This window comes from Pieris brassicae, chromosome 9 (genome assembly GCF_905147105.1).
Source record: "Pieris brassicae chromosome 9, ilPieBrab1.1, whole genome shotgun sequence".
NCBI lineage: Eukaryota > Metazoa > Arthropoda > Insecta > Lepidoptera > Pieridae > Pieris > Pieris brassicae.
Genome location: NC_059673.1, coordinates 9,359,865 through 9,386,816, shown reverse-complemented (window position 1 = coordinate 9,386,816; position 26,952 = coordinate 9,359,865). Strand labels below are relative to the sequence as shown.

The window sequence follows — 26,952 nt, the reverse complement described above, 5'->3', positions numbered from 1 at the left end:
TGCGTCCCGTACCAGACTTCAATTTAATACGCGGTTTTAAGTAAAATCAAATTACATTTAGTGAATAACATCCAAATTTGAAATTTTAGTAATATCATAAGCACTTTGATTTTTGGTATTTCAAAAGAGGTTTTTCATATTTGATATTCCCGTAGAGAGGTAGTGCGTGACCTGCACGCGGTGAAACTGTGTCAAAGCCGAGCCGAGTTGCGAGTTGTTGTCGAGTTAGCGACAAATTACCTACTTTGATAGTTATACCGCTTAATGTGACAAACTTTTCAAACCAATTATAGTTACATTAAGCATTTATTAGTCAAATTATATATTTTAACACCTAATACGAAATAGTAGTATAAAAATACAATATAACCCCTTTATGTGTGGAGCACATGATAATGTATTGCATGCCACAAACACTGGGATATTTCTACAATAAATGAATTCCATCACAAATCGCTTCTCTGAGCCGGAAATAAGGTCTTTGTGTCCCTTGTATGCTGGTCCCTGTGTTGTTCGTCCCCTGGGGCTCGAACCGAAACTCATTCCGTTTAGACTTAGGCCTTTGAAAAATTGCACCGCTCACTCACGTCTCGTACGTAAGTACGTGTATTGTCTATATACAAACTTATATGAAGTTCAATTAATCATATTCATTGATAGTTTTCAAATAGATATAAATCAAATGAAAATTCATTTTGTTATAGCAGATTAATAAAAACGGCACACGTTCTGCAATTTTCGAAATAAATAAAACCAATTAATTGATAAATAAATTGGCCAAATATCACCAGGTCACGAGCGTGTCCGGGTGAGAACTGGGAGAGATTTTGTGCAAACACAACGCTATTCCGGTAATTGCTTTAGGATTTAGCTTCCACTCATAATTCAATTAGAAGCGAGTTCGGAGCACTTAACATCTGGGAAGGTGCCAGCCTGGCCTGACTGATGTCTTCGCGGTATGTATTGTTCCTGTCTGTATGCTTCTTGGTCTTTTATCGAGCGTATTTTATGCATTAAATGAATTACTACGTTCACGTTTTATTGGAGCAACAGGGTGTAACACTACGCCAAAATACGCAAACAAGACGGTATTTTTTATTTCATGATAATCGTGCCTAGCTAGTTAATTTGTTTTGAATGTGATACTTATCATAAATTTTTAAATTGATAACACTCATTACGCTATTATTTAAAAGCAGCTTTTATTAAAAAATAATAGGTCAAAAGCGAGGAAAATTTAAGAGACATTACCGAAATTGGAAAATCGTTTGCCGTGAAAATTGGTAATTTAAGTGAGGTAATATTTCCAATTTTTAATCGAACAATTAAACGTAACTTTAAACTTTAATCACGCACATAAACCAACGGCCGGTCTCGGTTTACTCCACCGCAGCTTAACCCTACTTTACGCGTTCATTTAACATGCTTCTGAGGCTAATTTATTATTTAAGAGTGCGAAAAATATTGAGCTTTTTTATGATTTACAAGCATTAAAATCATTCGTATTTGTAAATAGCATCATAATCCGGTTTTCATTTCCGAATACAAAATTAATCAGTTCCATATTATTAAAAGCTTCGAAGATTTCACTGAACTATTCTTCAAGAAACTATTAAAAGTGAGTAAACACTTCGTTATGTAGTAGAGCGTCCGCAGTGCAATTTATCACGAGCCAGTGTCGGCGGGCGGGCGGTGCAATCCACTTGATCGAGCCACGAATTAGCATAAGTTTAGTTTAGCTCCACGTCCGCCTTCGTTACCACCTAGGGTGTAGTACAGTAAAAACAGTAGAAATTTCAAGATAAAGGACAACACTTTACATGGTTATAGATCTTATATTTTATTATTTATTAGTTATGCTAGACTCCTGTTTGAATAAGAGCGATGTAGATATTTTCTGAACTTATGTTGTAATATGTTAACTTTTTTAATCCATGAATTCTTTTTAATCTCTCTAAATATTTTGATAAAATTTTTGTTACATAGCATAAAACTTGTTGAGACGAGCGCTGGGAATAGTTTCTCAAGTGTTTATGGGTGTTTTGCTTACATTGCGGCAGGGAACAGACTCAGTTGGCTTAGTGAGCTTTCATTCACAAAAGAAGGGCCACTCAGGGTTGAACTTCAAGTTTTCAATCAGCGTATTTGCGCTTCTATAATATTTATCAAAATTACAGAACGATAAATGGACAGTTGAATTCTGCGGATTCTGTATTTCATATGACCTTTTTTATATTTGCTTCTTTGAGCACAAGCATAAGACGTTGGCATTGTTTAGTGCGGCTACATCTCATTACGCCAAGTGACGGGAGATATATCCTAGCGGTAATCTCGTAAATCTACGAACAAAACCAACTCGCCTTTTTGTGATATAAATCTTTGCGAGAGAACCTTAGACGTTTGTATTATACCATTGGATTCAGTCACACGCCACTTTAGTCTTATAAGTTCCTGCTATTCGTAGGTTTAGTATACAACATTATTTTCATTCAATTACTTTAGTCTATTGCTCTGACCAACCGATCACACTCTTTATAGATATGACTTTACTTGATATTCTTAATTCTGAGTTGAATATAAATGTACATCTTAGTATTCTCAACATAATATTGTCCATATGTTAAACCTGTTTGAACGTTGGAGTACTTTACCTAAGCTGATGTCGAAGTGAGTTTGATTGCAAATAAATACAAATCATTCTTACAATATCAAGTGTTGGAACTCGGTCAGGGCCGTATCTAGTATTGCTTTAGGGTTGTCTACATTGACAACAAATAGAATTTCTAATATATCAAAAATATACTTACTACGAAAGTACTACGTTCCAATTTTGCGCCACTTTATTGGCATTCGTGATAAAAATATGCTATTATAAACTATATATAATAAATAGTACTATAAACTCGTTAAAGTTATAGGTCATAGCCTATTGATTAACTATTTTTTCGTTGGTCTCGTGAAAGTATCAATTCTAGAATTCCAGCGACAACGCTGAGAGGTATACAGTACAAAGACGCCGTCCCAGATCAGTGGGAGATCGTCTATTGCCGCTAATTTATTTATTTCATCTACTAGTCTAGTCTGCTATTATTATTCTTATACTAATATAAAGGCTTACAAAAGCATCATATTAAAAGCACAGAGCTGATCTATTTTCATTTAATGAATCGCATTCGTTGTATTAAAACGCAGAAATGTTCTTCTATTCATATGCCAAAAGTTACATTACTTTAATAATACGACAGTTCTAGAATTTCATATACTCAATTTTCCTAATGTTAATAAATGTATTTGAGTTAAAATAAGTAAGGTTTATTTAAATAACAGTGAATTTAAATTGAACCATATTTATTGTGTACTCTAGCCTCAATCGTGTCAGCAATTTGTTTGTGCGATACGTAATTTATAATTATAAAATTTAATTTAATTCATTTGGTTTCACTGCGGTTTTATTAAGTGAGCTATGTTTTAGCTTGTGCTAAATTTATGATTTCACTTCACAATTTTCACGCACAAAGATTAAATAAATGATCGTTATATTGTACGCATTTTGTTCTATTTCCAGTGATTGTTAGTTGCTTATACGTATATATATTAGGTCCTTACGTATGAAATTGTCGTTTTGTCTTACTGGCCACTTTGATCTCAAATATCTCCTCTTTGGTTAGAAAGTCCAAACAGCTCTTACAGCTATTTACTCGGGCATTTGTTTTTCGAAAACCATGATTCATTTCATTTTCGCATTTTATTTTTTGTTTTTTGCGTCACTCCATTTATAAATTGTAAAACATGAAGTATCGCGTTATTTACGAGTACGAGTTCCACCGACCTATAGAAATAGCTCGAAGGATGAATGACGTGTATGACGGCAGTGTCGCAAAAGAAAACACAGTGCGTTTTTGGTTTCAACGTTTTCGTTCTGGAAATTATTACCTGCAGAACAAGCTCCGAGGACGCCTCGAGACCAAAGTTGATAACTAAGAATTTAAGGATATTGTGGAAGTGGATCCATCGCAAACTTCGTCCGAGTTACCTTCAGGCTGCGGTGTTAGTAATAAAACTGTATGAATCCACTTAAAGCAGATTGGGAAGGTGAAAAAGGTTACAAAATACCTCACGAATTGAGTAAAACAATTCGACAAACTCGCGTCGACTCTTGCGTTATATTACTCAACCGGCACAATAATGAAGGGATTTAAAATCGAATCATTACCTGTGATGAAAATTGGATCTTGTACAATAATCGGAAGAGCTCATCGCAATGGCTGAACCAGCCAAATCGTGCCCCAATTTAAAATTTACTCCGAAAAAGTTACTTGTGAGCGCTTGGTGAACTAGTGTCGGGGTCGTTCACTACAACTATTTTTAATCTGGCGAGTCGATTACGACAGATGTCTATTGCCAGTAGCTGCCAACCATGATGGAAAAGCTAGCTGCTAAACAACCAAGGCTGGTCAATCGCTCTAGGCCACTGCTGTTTCACGACAACGCTAGACCAAATTGGAAAAGCTTCAATTGTATTGTCTAAGACATCCACCGTACTACCCAGATCTCGGTCCAACATATTACTTATAAATACTGTAGGTATATTTGATTTTACTGATAAATATATAACTAGTCTGACCATAAATACAGTTACACAAATCCTGCAATATGGAATGGGGTGTTAAAGAAAATAGGATTGCCGTGATCGCCTTGGACAAAGTGGGTATGGAGCCGTCGTCGGTCATATTCCAGACACCTCAAAAGCTTGTTATCAGCCGTATGTTCGTATATCATACAATCAACAGATTAAACAACACTTACGTCTGTCGAAGACCAGAATAGATCAGGGCGTCCGTGTGCTGTTAGAACTACTTATACAAAGGCTGAAAATTATGAAAAACATACAGGATTTAATTTTTTTTGAATTTGAATAAGAATTAGTAAAAAAAGTCAATTTTCTTATGAAAATGCAAAATAAATTATACTCTGCAGTGGTTGAGCTTAAGGACCTCCCGTATAACAATTTCTTGCAGCTCATGACTCCATCTAACCTCTAGTTGCGTTTGATACACGACTTTTTAGACATTAAAAAGGACAATTTTAGAAACTATGGAAATTGTCTATACTGCCATTGGGAAATGATCAGATATCAAAATAAAAGCGGCATTAGATATTTCAAAAGACCGAAAACGGAGTGGAAGAGTGAAATAGTTTTCCAATGATAATAAACTAAAATCCGTTACTTGCCAAGTTTTTTGGCAGCGCTTTTCAATTTCCTACGGATCTGTAAAGATATAGAATCGCCAAAACGCTATCGTAGAACAATCGGTTCGTAAATCTAATATAATTTGTGCTCGACTTAAATTGGGCACCTTTATTCGACTTGGCTAAGTCTACATTCATTATGATTACACTTTGTTGATCAAACTATGAAATTGTTCAGCAACTTTTATTAGATTTGTTTGGAAGTTAAACGAAGATTCACTGAAAATTATATTTCATAAAAATTTAAATTGAATCATTTTCTATTACACCTTTTTTCAACTTTATTGCGAATTTTATCAGCTATTGAAATTTAATTAAAGGCAGCTTCATTTTATTATTTGTAAGTTATACTTAATTATCAAAGATGTAAATTATATGTGGTATCCGGTAAATATTTTACGTATGAGAATGACAATTTCGCGAAAAAATAAATCTCATGTGAGATGGTAATTGTCGATAATGAAATAAAAAAGGTATCTTGACCCGACGCGGCATTATGTAATGAAACAAACGGCATGAAAGCATTCATTTTCGAGATAAAAAGCATTGAATGTAATTTTAGCGCGAACGATAAAAATTTACGGAGAGAGCTAAATGAGATTCGGAGCAAATATTTCGCGAGTGCCATTCCGCTTGTGTGTAAATTTTTATGTCACTGCTCATATGTATTGGGAACTGCTATGTATTAACGAAATATTCAGGTCGTTTGCGACTAGATCTTTTAAAGGTTTCAACTTTGTCTTCATGAAGCTCATGTGTGCTCGTGTAACAAGTGTTTTTGTTCTGAGGACACACACAACTTTTTTATGTCGGTTTAACATAAAGTAAAACTGTAAAGACTGAATACTGACTAAATATGTTTATTAGTCTCGTTAAATGAAATATTATTTCGGTTTCAGAAAATAAATAAGAATTGAAAATCTTTTAAACATATACGTTTTAAACATATACTTTGAGAAGTCGTCTTCATTTGTTTCAGATGTTTGTAAAATATTTTAACTACTTTTCCGAAAAACGTTATAAATAGTAAATGTAAACTGAGAGTTACCAACATTCATATTTTTTGCCTTCAAAAAGTTGGACGAAATTAAAATAATAAACCTCAATTAAGATTTTAATTAATTGTTAGCTTGCTTACATAAACACTGTCAACACCTAACTGACTGTAAAGATTCAAAACTCTTTTTTTCTATGACATAGTAATGACGATGGTTTAATTTAGATGTATTGTATTGTTTTGTAACATAATTTAGTTAAAAATCGCATTATATAAATATAGATGATATGAAAACATAAACAATAATAACGTCAGATTGTAACTGGGTAACAGTAACAGTAATTATTTTATCCCTGGATACTGTTATTATGTCTATGATACATGAATATATTTACTATTTGGCAAACAAATGAAATAACTTTTATACATAGTGGAATACTTATTATGTAACTATATTACCTTAGAAAAAGTTGTTATAAAAACTAGAACAAAACTGTATTTGAAATATAACCAGTAGGTATTATCTGAAAATACTATGCAAATTTGTAGGAGTAAATCTCGTTAGCTTTCACCGAGTTAAAGTAAACTTTAAATTCAACTATTAAAGTTTAAATTGCAACAAAGCTCTCCGGAAGCTGTGCAATACATTCATTGTTATGTATGGGAAAACTTTAAGAATTCGTTTCAAGAAACCAATACTTTGATATGTGCTAAAGGTGGATGTTTTTTTATATAATATATGTATTATTAGAACATAAATCAAACTGAACTCAGAGCAGAGGTTGTTCTGCACCTACTAATCTTTCATCCACAACAGCTTGTACTATTTCCAGCCTTAATTAGTATTGCAATGAAAACTTTTGAATATATAATTTAGGTAAAGAAATCGTCTAGAGGTGATGAAAGCAATGTAGTCATTATAAAACACGAAACGGTAATCGTTAATTCAACAAATGCCGTATTTGTTTCGTTGTCGCGCTTTCCGTCGCGGTGTAATGGAGGTAATATCTCATCGGTTCCGGATTACCTCTCGTGTTTCAGTTTAATTCTACTTCCACCCCCTCTCCCCCTGCCGTCCAACCCCCCACTTAGCTTGATTGATGACAGACAATCTGTTGTATAAGGATCTAGCGATCATGCTGCGACCTATCGATTGTGAAGTCCTTTATTCTACTTCCTTCCCGTCTCTACTCTCTGTACAATTATTTTATTCTGTAAATGCAACATTTTGCAGAAATAAAATTACTAAGCATTACCTAAGAAATGTGAATGTGTGTGAAGACATTTGTGAGTTGTTTTCATCTTGGCCATTATGAACTTGTACCTGTATTCTGTATCAAAATAATTCTATTTAGTAGAAAACACACTTAAAAAAATACTGAAAATTTATTAAATAAAGGATTACCCAACTTCTGATGATGAATGATTTCAAATATATATATTTAACGATAGATTTTGTAGTAGATATCACGCTACTGCTATAATCTAAATCTAATTTGATTTATAACAATCAGAGTTTAATTACCGTTTAATTTTACTACGAAAATAAAATTATCGTAGTAAAATTAAAAAACTTTTTTATGAAAATTGTTTTTTTATAGAAAACACATTTTTTAAATATTAGATTAACATGGTCTCTTTGTATAATGTGTGCATAGATCGCAAATTTTTCATATGTAAAACTGCGTATTTGGTAGTTAGTCTGCATATTTCCGTTATACAAGTGTAAAACCAATCACACCTCATAATCGAAATTATTATGACAGCATTTGTGAAATTACAATCTATAAATTTACGGCTATCGTGACGATAATAAGCACTGTACTAATTGCAATAATTCTCTCATTTCCCGATCCCAATACTATTTTGTCACACTGATATAACTAGTTCATATAACACTACGGATTAGAACACCCGCAGTGTGATATTATTTCGTACTAATACCGTGCAATAACAAGTACATATATCGTTTTTAACATTAGTTTAGTACAAAACAAAAAAATAAAATATTGTAGGAGCATGTAATGATCACATACTAGTAGTAAGCAATATACTCGTATAAGTATATGCATTGTTACAGAAGCTGGTATTGCATGAATTTTTGCTGTCAAGACATCAAGCTTAGCGACAAATAACTTTAATAGCCGGGCGCTGTACATAAATAGTGAAAAGGAGGTCAGAATAAACCTGGAGGTAACAAGAGGCACTCCGGGCGAGAGGTCGCGGCCTCAGAGTTTACATAATTAATTAAAGGAAATCTTCCAAAGTGCAGTAAAAGATGTTTTACGTGCAATCACCTCGCTGTTGGTAATTTTATTGGCATTTATAATATTCATAACCGGCCCGGTTCATGTTTATTATCCGGCTTGAGTTAGTTTTATGGTTCTGTCGGGGTTTCGCAGGGAAACGATCCGAGGATCGCCGGCAATGCCAGTATTTGTGTTTCTTTTTTCTATGTTTTAAGTAATTAAATATGATTATATACGTCAATTAATTGAAATTCTATGCCGCATTGTTACTCTATGTTACACAGAGAAGACGTCTCTAAGCGAGATTTTTCAGCTTTAATGGGATGTTGTTCGCTTGTTCCGCAACGGATCAATGAATTGGCTTTATCAATAACTCTGCCTATATTATATTATAGACGCGTTTTAAAATCTGATCGATTGTGATTATTTTTAAGCATGAAAAGATCTGGTCTTCGGTTATATGACAAAGGTAAGTTTTATAAAATGTGTTGTCATAGAATTAAAGATGTACTTTGTACAGGTGTTGTATTTGTATAGAACTATTCATAAGAAAGTAGAAGTCGCTATGATAGTATTTCGTCTGAGTGTATTTTAACCAACAATATATCCAGGATGCTGAAGAGTATAAGAATCATAATACAGGTTAAGCATACTTCTGTAGATTTTCTTTATTTAGCTGATTACTATTTTAATTAATGTTATAAACATTCTTGACACGTTTTTGTTTACTAATGAACCGATGAGTATTCAATCGTAAATGAGGAAGTTCAATGAACGTAATAATGAGGTCATAGCTAAGCATTGAGATGGAATGCAGCAAGACATGTCACGGCACCAGGCGGTCGATGGATTCCGACCCGATTGTGGTTTAATTACAGCGGCCGGTCCTCTCGACCCCTCGCACTGTTTGCTCGCAATATAATTGGACTTTTCAAGGTTCGAAATGAATAGATACTCAAACGTTTTTTAAGTATTAAAGCAATAAAAGGAGATCTGTACGTAAAAGGTAAAATCCAAGAAAATCTGAGAAAAGATAAATTATATTTGCGGAAAAATTATGAAAAAGAGAGTTAAAGGAATCTTAGATCTACGAATATTGGTGTTTCGTAATGGTTTCAAGGGAATATTTATCGAACGCACAAACCGGTCAAGCGAGACAATGAGTCTACAGCTTGCGTTCATTCAATTCTATACTCAATGGCTCCAAACATAAAATGTTTTGACACCATTCTTTGTTTGAACTCTTTGTTTGAAACTGGGTAGCTTCACCAACTGACTTTCATCATCATCAACAATTATACAGCCGCTTGAAGACTTTAGCCTCCTAATGTACTTCGCAATCTATCCAGTGCTTCCCGCGTCCAATTGCAAACCCCTATTATTTCGAGGTCCTTGGCAATTCCATCCCATCAAAGCAGCCTCGGTCTACCGGGTTGTGAGTTCAGTAAGGACCTTAGAGTTCTGTCATTCGCTATTCGGTACACATGTCTCAGCCACTTGAGCCTGTTGTACTTTATGAATTGGTTATTAGAAAGTTCTTCATTGTAGCGAATATGCCAAACACCGTCGTCGCAAACAGGACCAAAGATTCATCGAAGAATCTTCAACTCGAAAATAAGGCAAGGGCATCTGCTTGATAAGGGCCAGGTTTCAGAACCATAAGTGAACACTGGTCACAGGAGAGTTATGTACAGAAAAAGCTTGGTATTCTCTCTGAGAAGTCGTGATCGAAAATATGTACGAAGGCCAAAGTAGCAGCGATTTGCTCGCATGATGCGTTGACTGATCTGCCGGCTGGAATTATTATCACTAGTACTGACTGTAATGGTTATAAATATGAGCTTATAACTAACACAAACAAACACAAACAGCTATCAAAAACAAACATGGCTTATCTAAGAGTTCATAAATCCTAATGACACATATACTAGAAAAAGTAAAGGGCTCATATTGGCTTCAACTATGCGATGATTGCTTACATCTGTTTACGCTTCTAATTTTGAACTAAAATATATAGATGTAACTTAAGTAATGTTGGGTTACGTAACTCAAGATTTATACAAAAACATTCTTAATGGATTTTGATCTTCTTAGGGATGATTAATTGTCATTACGTAATTTATTGAAGGTGACAGCTTTAAATTCTTTGTGTGAGAGAGCTTTTATGACTACTTTCAGAGTTCTTTTGAGACCGTTTTTTCATGTTTAAAGTTATGCAATTTTGTCGATATAAAATGTAGAACGAAGTGACAGCGTTCATCAATCATCCAGTGTCTACGACGTAGCGCAGTGTTTGCTTCGAGCGTGCTACGAACATTGATTAAATACCGGACTAACTGTACCTCGAATATCGCTGGTATTATAAAAACAACTTAATTAAATAAATGTCATGGCCCATCGCTAGCTGCAAGGAGCATGCGTTTCTAAGCACCATTTCTGTTAAATAAAATCGTGCTGTACAGTATATTGACCCTTAATACATTTCATTTTATAAAATATATTTCCAGTTTCTATCTCCACAAAATCGTCCATCAGAGTTCAAGAAATACATTAAAAACACTTGACCAGTCGTCTTCAAGAAATAAAGATTTCTTTTTAATTTAAGTACAATGCCTTTAATGAATCTAATAAAGTTATCTACGTGAAATGTAGCCGAAGTCATAGAGTTGAAGAATAAGGAAATCAAATAACACCAGTTCAATAAAAACGAGCTCAGTTAATCCCGTGATAATGAAGCAGAAATCTCGAAAATACTTTTATTTGTAAATCTCTTAATCCAGTCATTTAAACTTGGCTGCGTTTTCATCTTGCGCTTTTAACACGTTTTTACATTTTGTAATAATTTGGATCTCTTTAAAAATAAAAGATTACTCGGAAATTGAAGACAACACCATGATAATGTAATTAAATTCATAAATTGAATAGTCGACTTCAGATGGCAAATTAAACGTAGCGAGATTCTTCAGCAAGTTAACAACATCAAAGCAATATCAAGCAACAAATTAGTTACAAGTATTATTCAAATAATTGTTTTGAAAGAACCCTGCTTGTATCGAGACCCGTGATTTTGCCAAATTTGGGCCAAAAATGTTCAAAATAAACTAAGTTATTTGGCGGTGCTTTCGAGCGAGTTGAAAAGTGGATCAGAGCCTTCTCGACGAGGGATAAATAAAACATTCACATAAAGAAGTACAATTTGTGGAAACAGAAGGGCACGCGTTACGCCCGTATTTTCCAAATGGACAGCTGTATACGATTGGGCCTCGCCATAGACGCGAAATTGTAAAGATTCTATGATAAAAAGGCTGAGAATAGCAGTTGGAAAATTGTAAACACCATGTGCGTATATCATTACTTAGCATGATTTTATTTATCATTTGTGTTACATAATATAAAATTAACTCATATTTACAACCAAGTTATGATCGTGAATTATTACTTATTTAATCTAATCAGCTTTAAAAAAGAATAAAAAACTAATTTTAGTTCAAATGAAATTTAACCCGTACCGCCATACTGTTGGAATTAATCTGTGGCCGCGATACTCGTGTACGGCTCATTATCGGTTAAAACGTGAGTTGAATCTGCAAAGATTCGATGGGAATATTTTTTAACAAATGAAACAAAGAGATGAAAGGAACAATGGTGAGCCGCTATCTTCCGAACGCCGACTCTCAATTGAAAGGGTTTGTTTTGTTTCATTATCGGCTAATGGAAAACAACGCTTTGTGATATTATTAATTGTACGATAAATGAGACTACGATGTAGAAATGGTGTCGGCTAATATGGCCAACACCATTTCTACAGAGATTTAGAGAAAGATATTGACATGGTACCTATATCTCTTATTGTGATAAAATTGCTAAAAGATTCATTTATAAGAAAAATATAATAAAAACACTGAATGCTCTCGATGTCGAAACTGAGTTAGAGGATTAATGTCGATAATGCCTCCTGGTGCCAACAAAACTTGTAATTGTGAACGACTCCTAAAAGTGCTCTTACAATACGATAAAAATATTTGCACTTTTCGGGTATGGAGTTCTGTAAGAAGCGATTCGAATTGACTAAACGGTTCAAGCAAGTCCGCTAGGATGCGTGGCGTGACGTGGCGAACGGCGAAGGTTTCATCCCTGTCAAATTACGCTTCCATGATACGAAATTCTTGTGTGTTGAAATATTTTTTAGAAACTGTACTAGAGTTTTCCCACTAGAGAGGACCTCCAGTAAAAAGAAACATGATAAGACCACAAAAGCGTGACTACATAGTTGTGGTTTCTGAGGAGAAATGGATGGAGGAAACTTCAGAAGGAGGCCAAAAGGAGTCAATACTGCAGAACACAAAGTAACGTAAATATATAGACTGTCAAAACTAACACCCATTTGGTATGAAATTTTAGACAGTGTGGAATTGAAGTGGCTTTAATTCCAATTCAACTGAATGTAAATGTACAAAATTATTTAATACTAAAGTTAGTGAAAACCTACTTACTTATAATGGACGCATGTTAGGAAATATCTGGAGTATTTCATCAGACTAAAATATTAATTATCTCGTATTTGTAGCATTGTCGGCCATTTATCAGCTGCGGTGGCGCGGTGAAGGGTACATTTGCCGATACGCCGGCAGATTTACGGCGCCTGCCCTTCGCTGCGATGTCTGCTACCTTCATTGATGGAGGTAAAGCCGCGCTAACACACACTGATCTTCGAAGATCCTTCATCTGTATTTAATTTATGCTTTCTCACCATTCCTATTGGAAGTGTTAAGAACATAGCTAATAATAATAGTATATCGTTTTATTTTGATTCTATAATTTAATAAAACATTAAATATGCTTTCGGCAAATAATAAAAAATGTTGACCAGTTAGTTGACGGTTTTCGTTAATAAATGGTTTGTATAGAATAACATAACACTTCAGATTAAAGGTTTTAATGACTACAATAGTTTAGATAAACCTTTATTTTTTTTGGTGCAGGACAAATTGGGATATTTTTAGATATTCGAGCCCTACTGTGTAAACAAGTGAAATACGAGGCCTCGTTACTCAGCAAATTGAATTATAAGAGAGGAAATTCGAGGGAAGGAAAACACTAGTGGTGCGTGTGCTAACACATTGCTAATGAACAAAATAACTAACTATTTACAACGAGATGAGCACACAAATTCGTAGTACTCATTTAAAATCAATCAATTTGTATCTCTTATAAGCAAATATACTGTTAACCACGGTATTACAAAATGAAATCAATGAAGCATTAAGCATATTTACGTGTAAAACGGAAAAGTAATATTTAGTTATCTAAAAATACAATATACCTTTGTTTTCCTCGAAATGAATTCGTAACTATTGTAATTGAATTTTGAGCCGTGTCAGTTTATCCATGCTGGCAACTCTGGTAAAAATCTTTTAATTATAAAACTTCACAAAACTTAATTTTAAAAGTTATTATCTATGATGAATTTAAAGTTTTTAATTAAACTTCCTGAAATTGGATTGAGAGGTACCACAATGAGGGCAGGTGAGTCACTTTGCAAGTTCTTTGCCTTGTGATCTTGAAAAGACAGCCTCAAACTTTTACAATTCAAATTGACAATATTATGTATTTTTTTTATCTATATGATAATAACTGCAAACTTCTGTCATTCAGAAATGTATGACAAAAGAGTAATGAAACAAATAGTCGAATAAAAATGATAATAGTCAATCACGATAGCTTATGAGTCCTCTACTTAGTATACTTAGTATTGTAGATGAACTACATATTATATTTTAATCTGAGAGCTCCTCTTATCACAATAACCTATTCAACTTTGGAAACAGCCTACTAATTATACATGGACGAAATCAAGATCATCCGCTCTTATGACAATTTTAGCGATTTCATCGATTGCAATTGTCAAAGAAGCCAAACATCATATCATTATTTAATCAATGACAAGCCACTTTAAAATACTTCCAAACAAACTTCAATATTTTACGAAAATTCAAAAGAGGAAAAAGTTTGGAAAGGAAAGAAAATTGAATAAAGCATTCCATTAACAAAAATAACACCAAAGGAAAGCGAATTAGAACCCGAGCGTAATAAAGTTGAAATGAAAGCTGTTTGATAAGCCGCTTAGCAGTCTTCGCCGGTCGGCGGTAGCCTATGCCTCGTATGTACAGTCATTGTGGTTTTTCAGCCTTTTTTAAAGGTGAGACGAGAAAGGAATTCGGTAAACATAAAACAAAGATAAAATAGCAGACACAGTCGTATTGAAATACATATGTGAATCAGAACGTATTTTACAAATTACGAGAAGCTTAATGTTAGTCCTTTTCTACTATTGTTTATATCTGCTAGCTACTTATCAATATTAAAAGAACTAATAGGGTTAAAATCTCCATTCTCCATGTAATCACATAAAATACTGCTACTAGCCTGACTCAATGGAATTCTTTTTCAGTTGATATGTCGCGGACAAACGGTCTTTATCTAAAGATAATGACCTTATTTCTTCGACTCGTTGCTTCACAAGGGCGTAACAAGACACTGCTTACATGTTTTACCATTTATCTCGACTTTATGGTGCTAATCTCTTTTCTCAAACATATACGAGTGCCCTTTATCACAAAACGTTTTATTAACATGAAAAATCCGAATATTTTATTCGAAAACGATTGAATTTCTAAAAGGCATCTTACATGTAAATTCCACATAGAGTTGAATCTTTTAACTCGGCAACTCGAAGCGAAAGTATTAAAGAAAACAACAATAAAGTCGAATTCCGCGTGCGCCGATAAATCATCCTCGTCTCAAGTTATTGTAATCTCAGCGCATTCAATAAAACCCATAAACGACTTGTCTGTTTGTCGCACGCAACTTTCGCCTTTATTGACTTAGTTATAAAACTGATGACAGATCGAAACGAATTGCCGCTCGGAAAAATCTCAGTAATTGTGTTTTTATTGAATTAGCATGAATCGAGAATTTTATTTGACTTATATTCGTATTTAAAATGTTTGTTTGACTCTATTTTTGTTGCCGGAAAGATTGGCGATTTCCCTTTTGTTTTCAACAATTTCTTTACGATATTTTATTGCTTGTGTAGGTTTATAGGGCTTAAAGAGGTCTTATATTGTTAATGTTAAAAAAACAAAGCACCGAAGCGACAGCCAGAAGCGTTTGCTGTAAACATTCGCAAACTTTCGCCAAATCGGCTGAAAAGGTTTAGTAAACTTTCAGTGGAATTTTCTACGATGTTTATTTACAATAAACAGCAAAAACGCTATTTTGGAGAGCGGCCAGCTCGCTACTCGTACCGATCGCGTTGCAAACCGAATGAACTGCATTCGATTTACACAAACTCCACCGCCAAACGATTTATCAATGATTTCTGGTCAACCGTGTTGCGAGTCTCTGCCTCTGATATTTACCTATCATATTTATGTAAACGCGTCGTTGGACTATTTTAAATTTTAATAATAAATAACAGCGCAGCGCTTTATGAGTCTTCGCAAAACAGTTGCGCAAGGATCGGTGATATTTTTTTTAATTAGTTTTTTTTAACACAATAGCTATGTTTATGTAATACCTAAAGTTGTGTTCAGTCACAATTCTTTAATATACCGTTACAGATCACAACCGAGGTTTAAACTGGTTAAAGACTTGACCTCTTGAGAAATAATAAAAAGTTGAAAATTTTAGAAATACCGTATTTTAGTTTGATATATTCGTATTTATTTCGTGCAAGAGAATCTTATTTCGACAAATTGACTCTGATCCTAGTTAAAATGTAATAAAAGGTTGACGTAAAGCTGAAAACTGTCGAGCACCCTTCAGCCTACTGCGGAACACGATAGACCAAATTATTTCCCTGCAGTGCTCAATAAAACTTAATTTCCAAACAATACAATGACGGGAGGGGGAAACATAATTCGGAACGGTTATGGTAATGTCATTCCACAACTTTGTTTGCAGAGGCCAATGTAGGATTGCTAGTCAAAAAGCAGTTAAAATAAATTTTTAACTTTATTAAGGCCATTTAAACTTTTTTCATTGTAATCAAAACATTGGCCATTAGTGTGGACAAATGTCGCTTTTTTATTCATAAGATGAGGACCCGACAGATTTCTTTATAAAAACAAAAAAAAATATTGTAAATAATCTGAACCATTCTCGAATACCTTTGAGCACTCATAAAAATCGGTTCAGCCATATAGGAGTTTAATTACAAACAGAGAATACTTATTTATATAAATAAACAACAGACATCAATCATCATTTACATGTGCAGTTTTTTTATTCCAATGAAGGATTCCATAAAAAATGTGTGCGTGTACTAGTGTACACACGTAAGAAGTTAAACTTCTTTATAACCTTATTTATCGAAAAATTATCTATTATAAGCAACTTTACAGAAATTCGTTAAATAATGTTAAACTAGATAACAAAAAGCTTTTTTTTATCATAGACATGAATACAAATAATACAATTATTTCATTTTACCCTATTACTACTAAAATTATTACAAAATTTCATTAATTGTAATATAATTATTAGCCTTAGTATTCTATGTACATTATCACATTATTATTATATATTTTTGTTATTAATGGCTAAGATACTCTTCGAATTCTTCTCTTACAACCATGGTTGGGACAAGACAACGTGTAACGGAAAAATGTGACGAGTAACCGAAAAATGTTACGTTATTTTTTTTTCCAACGCCGATAAAAAAGTTTCACTTCAAAAAGGTTACTGCAAAAAAATTGAATCCACCACACATACAATACGAAGAAAAAACGTAGTAGGTACAATTCGTTTTACCGCAACATCTAACACCTTTGATGCTTTAAAAAGACGAATGAAAATTAACCTTTTGTAATATCATTACTCGGCAGCGCCAGGGTTAACGAGTTAACTTGCGCTGTATAATTAAAAATAATAAATCATCTTAATCACCTGGCTAAGAACACTTTGCCGGCGCCCAAACATACACGGAATCACAATATTATTATGTCCTGTATAAATATAATACTTGTATACTTACTTAACGTTTGAAGACAAAACACAATTTGAAATATATGTAATTTACATTTTCGCTAAAATACTTGTAATATATCAGAGAACCGATGTATAAATTACCACGCATTAATTAAATAATAAAGTTGTATGAGTTTTACAGTAGCTACTTTCATTAATAAGGTCAATCGCAAACAAACACAATAGACTAAAATGTAAAAAAATCCATTAGAGCATAAGAACAAAGCTCGACACGTTTGTGTGGTGAAACGAAAGCATTAGCCACAAAAGCAGGCTGGTAAACAGGCTCTCATGAATATTCACGGGGTGATTACCATCAACAAATGCCTCCGTGTAAGAACTCCAGTCTCAAATCATTTTACGAGTTTACGTCACAGCGCCCGCGACCTTACCTTCATTTATTTTCACTGCGCTCTGAATCTCAGCTAATCACTTATACAATGCTGGTAAATATTATATAAAGGTTTTATATAGATGTTATGTTATTGGCCTAAAATACAAGAATTCTCCTTTTTACAAATAGGCACTACACTTAGAATTCATTCTCTCAGCTGAACAGTTGATAAATTCGACATTATTTCGGTTCAAGCAGTGTACAAATGTCAATTTGTAGGTCTAACCGACCAGTAAAAGACAATATTTTTCCTTTAGTTGAAAGACTTACTTTAAATTAATATTGATGTACTTAATTGGGCCAAGCGGCATTTTTGAGGTTTGGTGGTTTTAATTATTTTCCTATTTTTAAAGAAATGCTGAGTTTAAATATAAAAATAATAAAACTAAAAGTTTCTGTTTATGTTTCTCTCGTCACATACAAAATTTCCGGATAAAGTTAGTCCGCTTTAAGTTGGAAGGTCTGGTCCGCTCTAAGCCATTAACAGCCAAACTTACTGTTCTTTAATTAAAAAACATAAAGTATTATTCCAGTTGATAACAGAATGTGAAATACTAACCTTATTTAGTCAACGTCTTAACATTGAAATTAAATGAAAAGATATTATATGAAATAACCGTTTATATTGCTGTTTTTATTAAAATCACTAACTGATTGATATTTTATAAATTAGACTATCTAATAAAAATACACTTTGGTTAGCTCTTAACAATACCAAAAAATAAACAGTTTTCCGCGCCAGAGCCAAGCTGCGAACTTGAAGTCGATTCAGCGCGTGTTCAAAGACACAAACGTTAGAGACGAGACACCCTTTGCCATTGCACGCTTGCTGAATCACGTACCACTCCATCAACGCCATTATTTCACGCACAAAACACCCACTACAGCCGTGATGCGTTTAGACATCTCTGCGCTAAGTGCCAGTGTCGGGATTCAAATTACTCCTCGCTATTGTGAATTTACCATAGGGAAGAATGCATTCTCCATTTAAAATAATTATGATACCATTTGTATCAAATCACTGAAGCTTGAAAGACAGTTTTAAATGACGATCATATAAAATTTACTACTTCAATACCTGCGTTTCAAAAAAATATTTTAAAAAAACTTTACCTAGAACAACTTCAATGTTTCTTAGCTCATTAAAGCGTAGACCTATACGCTTCGTTCTTTGAATTTTTATTTTCTGTACGTTGGGCCGCACTGAGTTTCTCATGTGGAAAATAGTTTCTTTACTCCACAAATGAGGTGGCGAGCTGAACATACCGCTCTACAAAAATTTTAATAACAAGTTCAAATATTGTGAGCGAGCTTCCTACTGCCTCCACTCGTCACTCCAACCACTCCGCTGCTTTCACAAAAACTGAGATAGAGTTGTTTTGTTTTTTAATTGCGGTGTGTTTGCGAAATTGACACGATTATATTCGCTCGAGTTTTGTTATGTTAACCTACATTTTTTAATCTTGAATGCTTGACATACATTTTATTTTGATAAAAGTTACCCGCTAAAGAAATTTTTAATTACTTGACAATGAATAGCTAAAATTTTCCACGTTTTGTTATGTTATACTGATGTGAACCACGGACTTTACAAATATAAACCTGCAGAACTGGTCAAAGACTAAAACTTGCTCATCTGGCAACTAAAGATTTTATATATTTTTTTAATTATAAATTACAAATACGAAGGAACGACCTACAAGATGCAATGTCGTTAAGCACAGCGAAATCGCAAAAGGGCAATTGGCATGTTATTATCTTAATTCGAGTTCATTTCCAGCATGGTAACATAAACTCTTAATACGACGAAATAACTTACGAGTTCGGAGCTGGCTTGCCAAACTCTTGCTCAAAGTGAGAGGCGAATGCCAATTTTTTTGTGGAAGTGGGTCACCTATTGTTGCAGCGGTTTATTGCATTCCTAGTTTATGGAGCAGCGGTGACTGAAACATATTGCCGTCTATGTCGATTTTATACCTATTGTAAATCATTCGCATTTTTATAGTTTTACGAGGCTTCCCGCATTATAATGAATATTCAAATTTACATGGATATTAATTATAAGAATAGCCAATTTTATTATATTGAGTAGTGTGCCTGCGAAGTATTATGTTTAAACGCATTTTGCGCTTCATATAAGTGCTTTCAACCAAAGTATTACCTACTATTGAAGGAGACTCAACAAAGATCCTTTTCGTCTTCAAAATAGGATTGTATCGGGCTCCCAAAGGGTTTCCTTTTCTCTACAATATGGTATCTGTCAGGTGTATTTGTAGGACCGGGTAGACTGTGTTTCCAGAGGATAATATTTTTTCTCAAATAACTTTTACAAGAAATATTACGTATTAGTACTTACCGTTCTATTCCCAAGATTTCTGACACGGCAGCTGAGGTAGGCGGATTTCCCGACGAGAGCCGTAACGTTCTTCGGCGTGGCAGCGTCAAAAGATGGCGCCAGTCGTGCGCTTCCGGCTGCCGGCAAAGAGTTTACCGACCCCGCACCGCCTGCTACGTCGCACGCTCCTGGAAATTGCCAAATCTACTTAAACCTTCTGTCAGGTTCATATATTTCGAAACGTTTTATCAGGGTACTAGTATCAACGTACTGACCCCGTGTGACATGCTGCAGCAATTTGTTTGCCCCGTGTTTCAGTGTGAGTCTGCCACTCTGAGTCTGAAACACGCTGATGTGACTAGGGTATGTTGCGATTATTCTATAATTGCATATAATTTATTAATTATAAACTAAAATTATCGTTTCATTTCGCATCAAATGCTTGATTAACTCAATATATTATAACGAATTGACTGTTAAGATCAAAACACTTAAGGGTACTAACTTGCTAGGCTTATTTTTCTATCAATTTGACAAACGCTAAATTAATAATAATATATATTTATAGTGATATTCGATCGGTCGATATTGGGATGGAAGGAGCTCTAAACGTTTTTGATTAAAATTTTCCAATCCGTCGATTTAATAGCAACTTATATATCAAAATTTTATTCTACCTTACAATATGGCTGTCTTATCGTTCATCACTTTGCCCCTGACGAAAAAGTTCTACGTGTGCGTAGCTGTGCCTACTGGAATGAAACTATTATGATTTTTCTTAGAATACTGAGGTGATCGAGAAAGTTCGTAGTTAAAAACCTATTCAGGTGTTTCAAGGTTCATTGCTGCAACTGTTAGCTGCCGTAGAGATCTAGTATAAAGTAAGATTAAATATACATTTAATTTATTTTTAAATCCCACTAAATTCACATATAATGAAGTGTGGTAGGGGGAATAGATTAAAGAGCGAGGAGTCACTGAAACGAGGGCAGCACCTAAGTAATGGTACAAGAAGTTCCTCAAGCATTACGCGTGGAGAAAGGATAGTAGAAAGTTAGTGGGAGTAACTGACAAAGAACTATAGGAATTTTGTTCAATTCAACCGAGGGCTGCACCAACCAGTTCCTGTATTTATAGCAATCTGAACATGTGATAAACAAGTTTAGTGACATTTCGTGTACTAGTTTCGAAACCAAACCTGCAACGACTATAGGGTCAAACGGTAGTCATAGGAACGAGTGTCAAAGATTACTTTAATATTGATTGTCTTTAGGTTTCAAAGGTTTAAATTAACTCTATTAATCCTGAAGTTTAATTACTTCAGGCTTTAGGTATTCATAATTAATATCGACCAATGAAAGTACTATTACTACAGACTACCAAACAGTCTGTTAATTTGGAGATCTAGCAACATTGACAAATGAAATAAACCACTAGTATTAAAGGAGCTTAAACTAATTTGACTTTGATGTTATTAAATTGTAATGACAATGGCAGCTGACACTAACGCCTTTGATCCAGCATTAACAATAGTAACTATAAAGTACTACGAAGGAAGTTAAAAGAATTACATATTTTTACTTTCTACAAGTCAATGAGAATATTTTGTATGTGAAGAAAAATATTTAATCTTTGAAAAGAATAGTAGTTTCTATAATTATAGTACTCATAATAAATATAAAATTAGCGCACCAACCATAAGGCGGCATAAAACGAGTAATTTTTTCCAAGGCAATTATAGGTATAGGTGTTGTCAATAAATAAATTCAAATCGTACGTTAAAGTAAAGCTACTGGCTAATATTATAACACAAATGAATATTTAAATGATCCTAGTGCTTGGATATGATTTGCTTCAGTATAAAAAAATAACGCGACTGAATCTCTCGGCTGCATTTCCAGACTCGGGGGCGATGCTCAACATCCACGACTGTTTTAATATAAAGTGGGAGCAAACCGTTGTCCATGTGGTATCAAATTATTTCAGTATAACTAGTATTATTATAATTTTGTTATGTAGCCAAGTTCACATTTCAAGGTTCGTCATGCTTGCATGTCATTGGTTGTGGTGGCGCCCATGCGTCAAGTTGTCTCTCCCTAAAATATGGCGAGAGGGCCTATGGCTGGCCATGCGTCATACTCATGACCGGGTGCTACCTGTGGTGAATGGTCGGACTTGAATTCGTGTATGCGATGATGTTACTTATTTCAACTATGTATTGCCGTGTTGTTTCCACGAGAATGTAAGTAAGTGGTGGTGGAGCATTTATTGCCAGTCCTTCTTGTCCGTTCTACACCGACCTTGATTTGAAAACTGGCAGTAAATGTAAAGTTTAGAAGCATTAAGCATTTAATATCTACTTCTTTATTGACGATCATAAGTGTACATTGTGTTACCTAAATTAATAAATGATTTTGAGTTGGACTCGACTTGACTATTATTACATACTATCAAATATTCTGTTAATAGATCTGATAATAGTCTGTTAATTTTTAAATTTAGCAACATTGACAAATCAAATAAACCAGTAGTATTATTATCAATATTGTTAAACACTAGGTGTCAATATTTAAGATGCAGCAATAATGTATCGTAAATGTGACCATCTAATATGAATAACGTAATAGTCAGGGTATAAGATTCTACGGTAACGATATTGAAAGTCTTATTACCGTTTTTATTATCTTGAGTAGCTAAATGAGTCAGTGAATTTTTAAATTTCATGAGAAAATGATCTTAATTAACGATGCATTAAGATTATGATTTAACCTAAATTTGATTTAAATATGATATTAAAAAGCTAAACCCTCGTAATGTTATTTTGATGATATAATAGACAGCTGGTATGAATTAAATTAAGAGAGTACTAAACATCTCACTATTCCGTGGAAATAATGCTTTATGGTACACATTAAGTCATACATACAGGGAAGTCTAATTTTTATCTGATGTCACTTCTGTTATTTACTTACTTCTTTTTATTGTTAATAAGTTAAATGCCTTAATTATTAGAAGAAACGTGCTAATAAATTTTCTAAATTACCTAAAATAAAAGAAATACTACTACGTCTCGGGATGCTTCTTACTAAGAAAAATAATGACTCACCAAAGACAATTAAAGTAAAATTCAGTTTATGTCTATGTACATTGCGTGTTTTGTCTTGCTTTGGCACGCATACGAAAAACGTTAACAAAGTAACAATCTGATATCTATATATTTTATGAAACCGTGTCTAGTCCAAAGCCTTATTCATAAAAAACTCAATCGGTGTTATTGCACTATTTTAGCTAAAATAGTCCAACGCTTTGATGAAAAGAAAACGAAGAGTGCGTTTTAACCGAGCACAGAAATACGGTGTAAGAAGACTGATCTAGTTTTAATGTATGGTAGTTTATATGTAGCGAGGTGACTATATAAGGTAGGTGAGGTAAATAATTGGTAAATGTGCTATGTGTAAATTTATTTGAAGAGCTTGGCTACGTAGGTATTCATAACAATAGTTATTTATCAAGAGTCCAAAGATGTTAACCACAATAATAAGTCATTACGCGTTGATTATCCGCAATTGTGTGAACATTCAGACGACACTTAAGTCGTACTTAGCATTTACAATTAAGTGCTGGTCTGAGTTGACGCAAGTGACTCTTATCTCGGCCATTTCAAAGCTAATTTAATAAACTGCTCTTTGAGGACATGCATCTTGAATTATTAAGATAGGATCTTAATGTTATGATCACAAATTAGCTTTGTTAAAGCAAAGCCTTAATTAGTAATGATGACGTAGACACGTCACAAAAATCATTTATCTGCAGATTTGTTGTTACAAGAATTGATGCACTACACGAGGAGTTGCATTTAGCTAATTAAAAATAGTGTGATAAATCTATTGCTTTGTTGTAATACATCGGAGCCTCGTTAATTATAGGGTTGAGTGGTTACAACTAAAAGCTAAGACAAATTGGTTTCACTTAGTAAATGCCATCGAAAGTGCGACGCATCGATCATAACTCAATTCAAGGGTTATTTCCATGTCCCCTAAAATAGATACAGAGCTTTCAATTAATAATTCCAAGTTCATGGCTTAAGTGTGTGGCATTAGGTTGTCTAGCGTCAAAGGTAAACTGAAAAACACAAATAGTAAATTTCCTATGTATGTATATCAAAGTTTTTACTCCTTGCATACTTCCTGTATATTTTTTTGGTTTAAGGGTTGCTATTAATTCACGATTTTCAAACAACATATTTGTTTGAGGGTTCGGTGTAAGACATTATAATGTAGTACGGCGATAATCGCGTGTAAATGCCAAACGTTGGCGTCTTAGCGCAGGCGGCGCACACAATGTGCAGCGAGGCAGCGGTAGTGGGCTTAAGCATTAACAATGACAGATGTGCATTGTAAAGTGTAGGAAAGTGCTCATATTAGTCGAGCCATTTGGCTTACTGAAGCGCTAATCCTTATACGTCCCGGGACGTGGAACTTTGCGAATAATTTGTGTTTGAACAGACTTAAGATAATTAAGGATGCTTAAATCGTAGCCAACGAATTCATAATTAGACGTTATTCTTGGTACGTTAGCTCCGCATATAAATGAGGTTATTATTCGCGTTTAGTAAAAGTGAAAAATGTCGTAAATAATGGAGTTTCGTCGAGGAATTCTTGAATTGTCGCAAATTTATTGCAGAAGGGAAACAAAGGCATCAAAATGTAGGGTGCATTACTAATGGTAAGAGTCCAGAGTGGAGAATTACCGTTATGACTTTGTATAACAAAAATGGATGGGAGTTATAGTTCGCATTTTCTTACCTGTACTTATATACATATAATATTTAATTGGCATTAAAATGAAGCCAAACAATAATGTAAAACAATTTATTACTAAAATTCAAACATATCTCGCCAATAACGAATATGTATTGAGATCAGGGTTAGCATGAATAACATTTTTCATTAAAGCCGACTTAAAAATAGTAATATTTTTTTATTGACAGCTCAATTTTATACGTTTGTTAAAAAGCTTCGAATAAAGCGGAAAAATAATTATCAACTATTGACAATTTAAAATACAGTGATCATACGCCGCCATTTTATAAGTACATATTATTTATTTATTTATTCATTAAGGAAACAAAAAAAAACATCTCTATAGAATAAAATAAAAATAAAAACATAAAATTAACACATTGGATATATCCACAAAAAGTTTCCATAGAATGTTATTTAAGTAGACAATACAACACAAAAAATTTAAATCAGGAGAACGAAAAATAGGCTTTATTTATAATCAAGCCTATGGTGCTTATCTAGTGATAATTTGGAGTCAAGAAGGACCCCAAGATCCCTTACAGAGCCCACACGTTCAAGGGATACCATACCATACCAAGGGTGAAGTTGGCCGTGATTATATTATGTGTTTTTCTTGTAAACACGATACGCTGACATTAACCGTATTTTAACAATAATTTGTTAATTTTACAGTAGTCATCTAGTATTGTCTTTTGTTAACATAGCTTTTACATATTAAGAAAAACACTTTTTTTCTTGTCACCGTGACCACGCACACTGAAAAGCACGCGAAACGTCGGAAAAAAATTAAAATTTAGAGTTATGTAAATAGTTATAAGTTTTTAATAATAATACATAGCTTCAATCCGTTCAAAAAGTGTTTTTCTTAGTAGTCACCTAGCCAATCGAGATCTTCCTGAAGTTCCATGTCAGAAAGTGCAACTACCTTTTTATATAACTTAAGTCGTCCGCGTATAACAAGTACTTGCAGTGTAAAAAACATTTAGATATGTCATTAATAAATAAGTAAAAGAGCAACGGTCCAAGGGTTGAGCCCTGGGGGACGGCGGATGTCACTACTATTTGAGAAGAAGTAAACCCATTTATTACCACCGAATTGAACACGATTAGATAGATATGCTGTAAACCATCTTAAGAGATTACCCTTAATACCATTAAAAGACAGCTTTTGTAAAAGCATCATATGGTCAACCTTTCAAAAGCCTTCTTAACATCCACGTAGATGGTGTCTATCTGATGTTTATCATCCCAACTGCTAAAAATATAATTAGTAAAAACAAGGAGGTTAGAGATAGTAGATTTACCAGCTGCGAATCCATGCTGTTGTTCTAACGTATCTTAGGCTGAAATAAATTCGTTGTTTAACTAATCTTTAAAGGACCTTATGGATTGCAGAACGTATTCAAATCGGTCGGTATTTTGCTACATCACTCCTTTCACCAGTCTTAAAGATTATTATTATAGGCGTTATTTAAGATAATTTCCAGCAATCAGGAAAGTGCCACTGGACATATACTTATAGAATATAATCTGTAAAGGGACACTTAATGAACGATATGTATGCTTGAGAAAAACTGGTCTAATTTGATCTGGACCAGGACCTTTACTTGGATCAAGCTATTATAGTTCCTTGCTGATCTCATCTTCATCGAAATAAAAAATATGCACAAGGATCTGAGACTGTGAAGGCTCTCTTCAACTGTGTACACAGCGTCTCCATCCGAGTCAGTTTGAGGTTCAAATACTGACTGAAAATAATTTGAGAACAACTCGACTATTTGTTTGGGATCGTCGTTGAAATGCTGCCATATTTCATTAGTTTAGGGTGTCCTAAATGACTTTGCTTTAGAATAGACGTGTATTTCCAAAAATGTTTGATGTTTGTTTTTAGC

General features: G+C 33.9%; 1 protein-coding gene across 3 annotated transcripts in view; it reads right to left on the bottom strand.

Moving 5' to 3' along the window:
* The window catches only part of LOC123714657 (zwei Ig domain protein zig-8-like), a 157,764-nt gene that overhangs the window by 82,604 nt on the left and 48,208 nt on the right, over positions 1-26,952 (bottom strand). For all 3 annotated transcript variants that reach the window (XM_045669017.1, XM_045669018.1, XM_045669019.1), the window contains exon 3: positions 20,277-20,443. In XM_045669017.1, the coding sequence (XP_045524973.1) occupies positions 20,277-20,443 (167 nt within the window). The remainder of the gene's footprint in view (positions 1-20,276; positions 20,444-26,952) is intronic.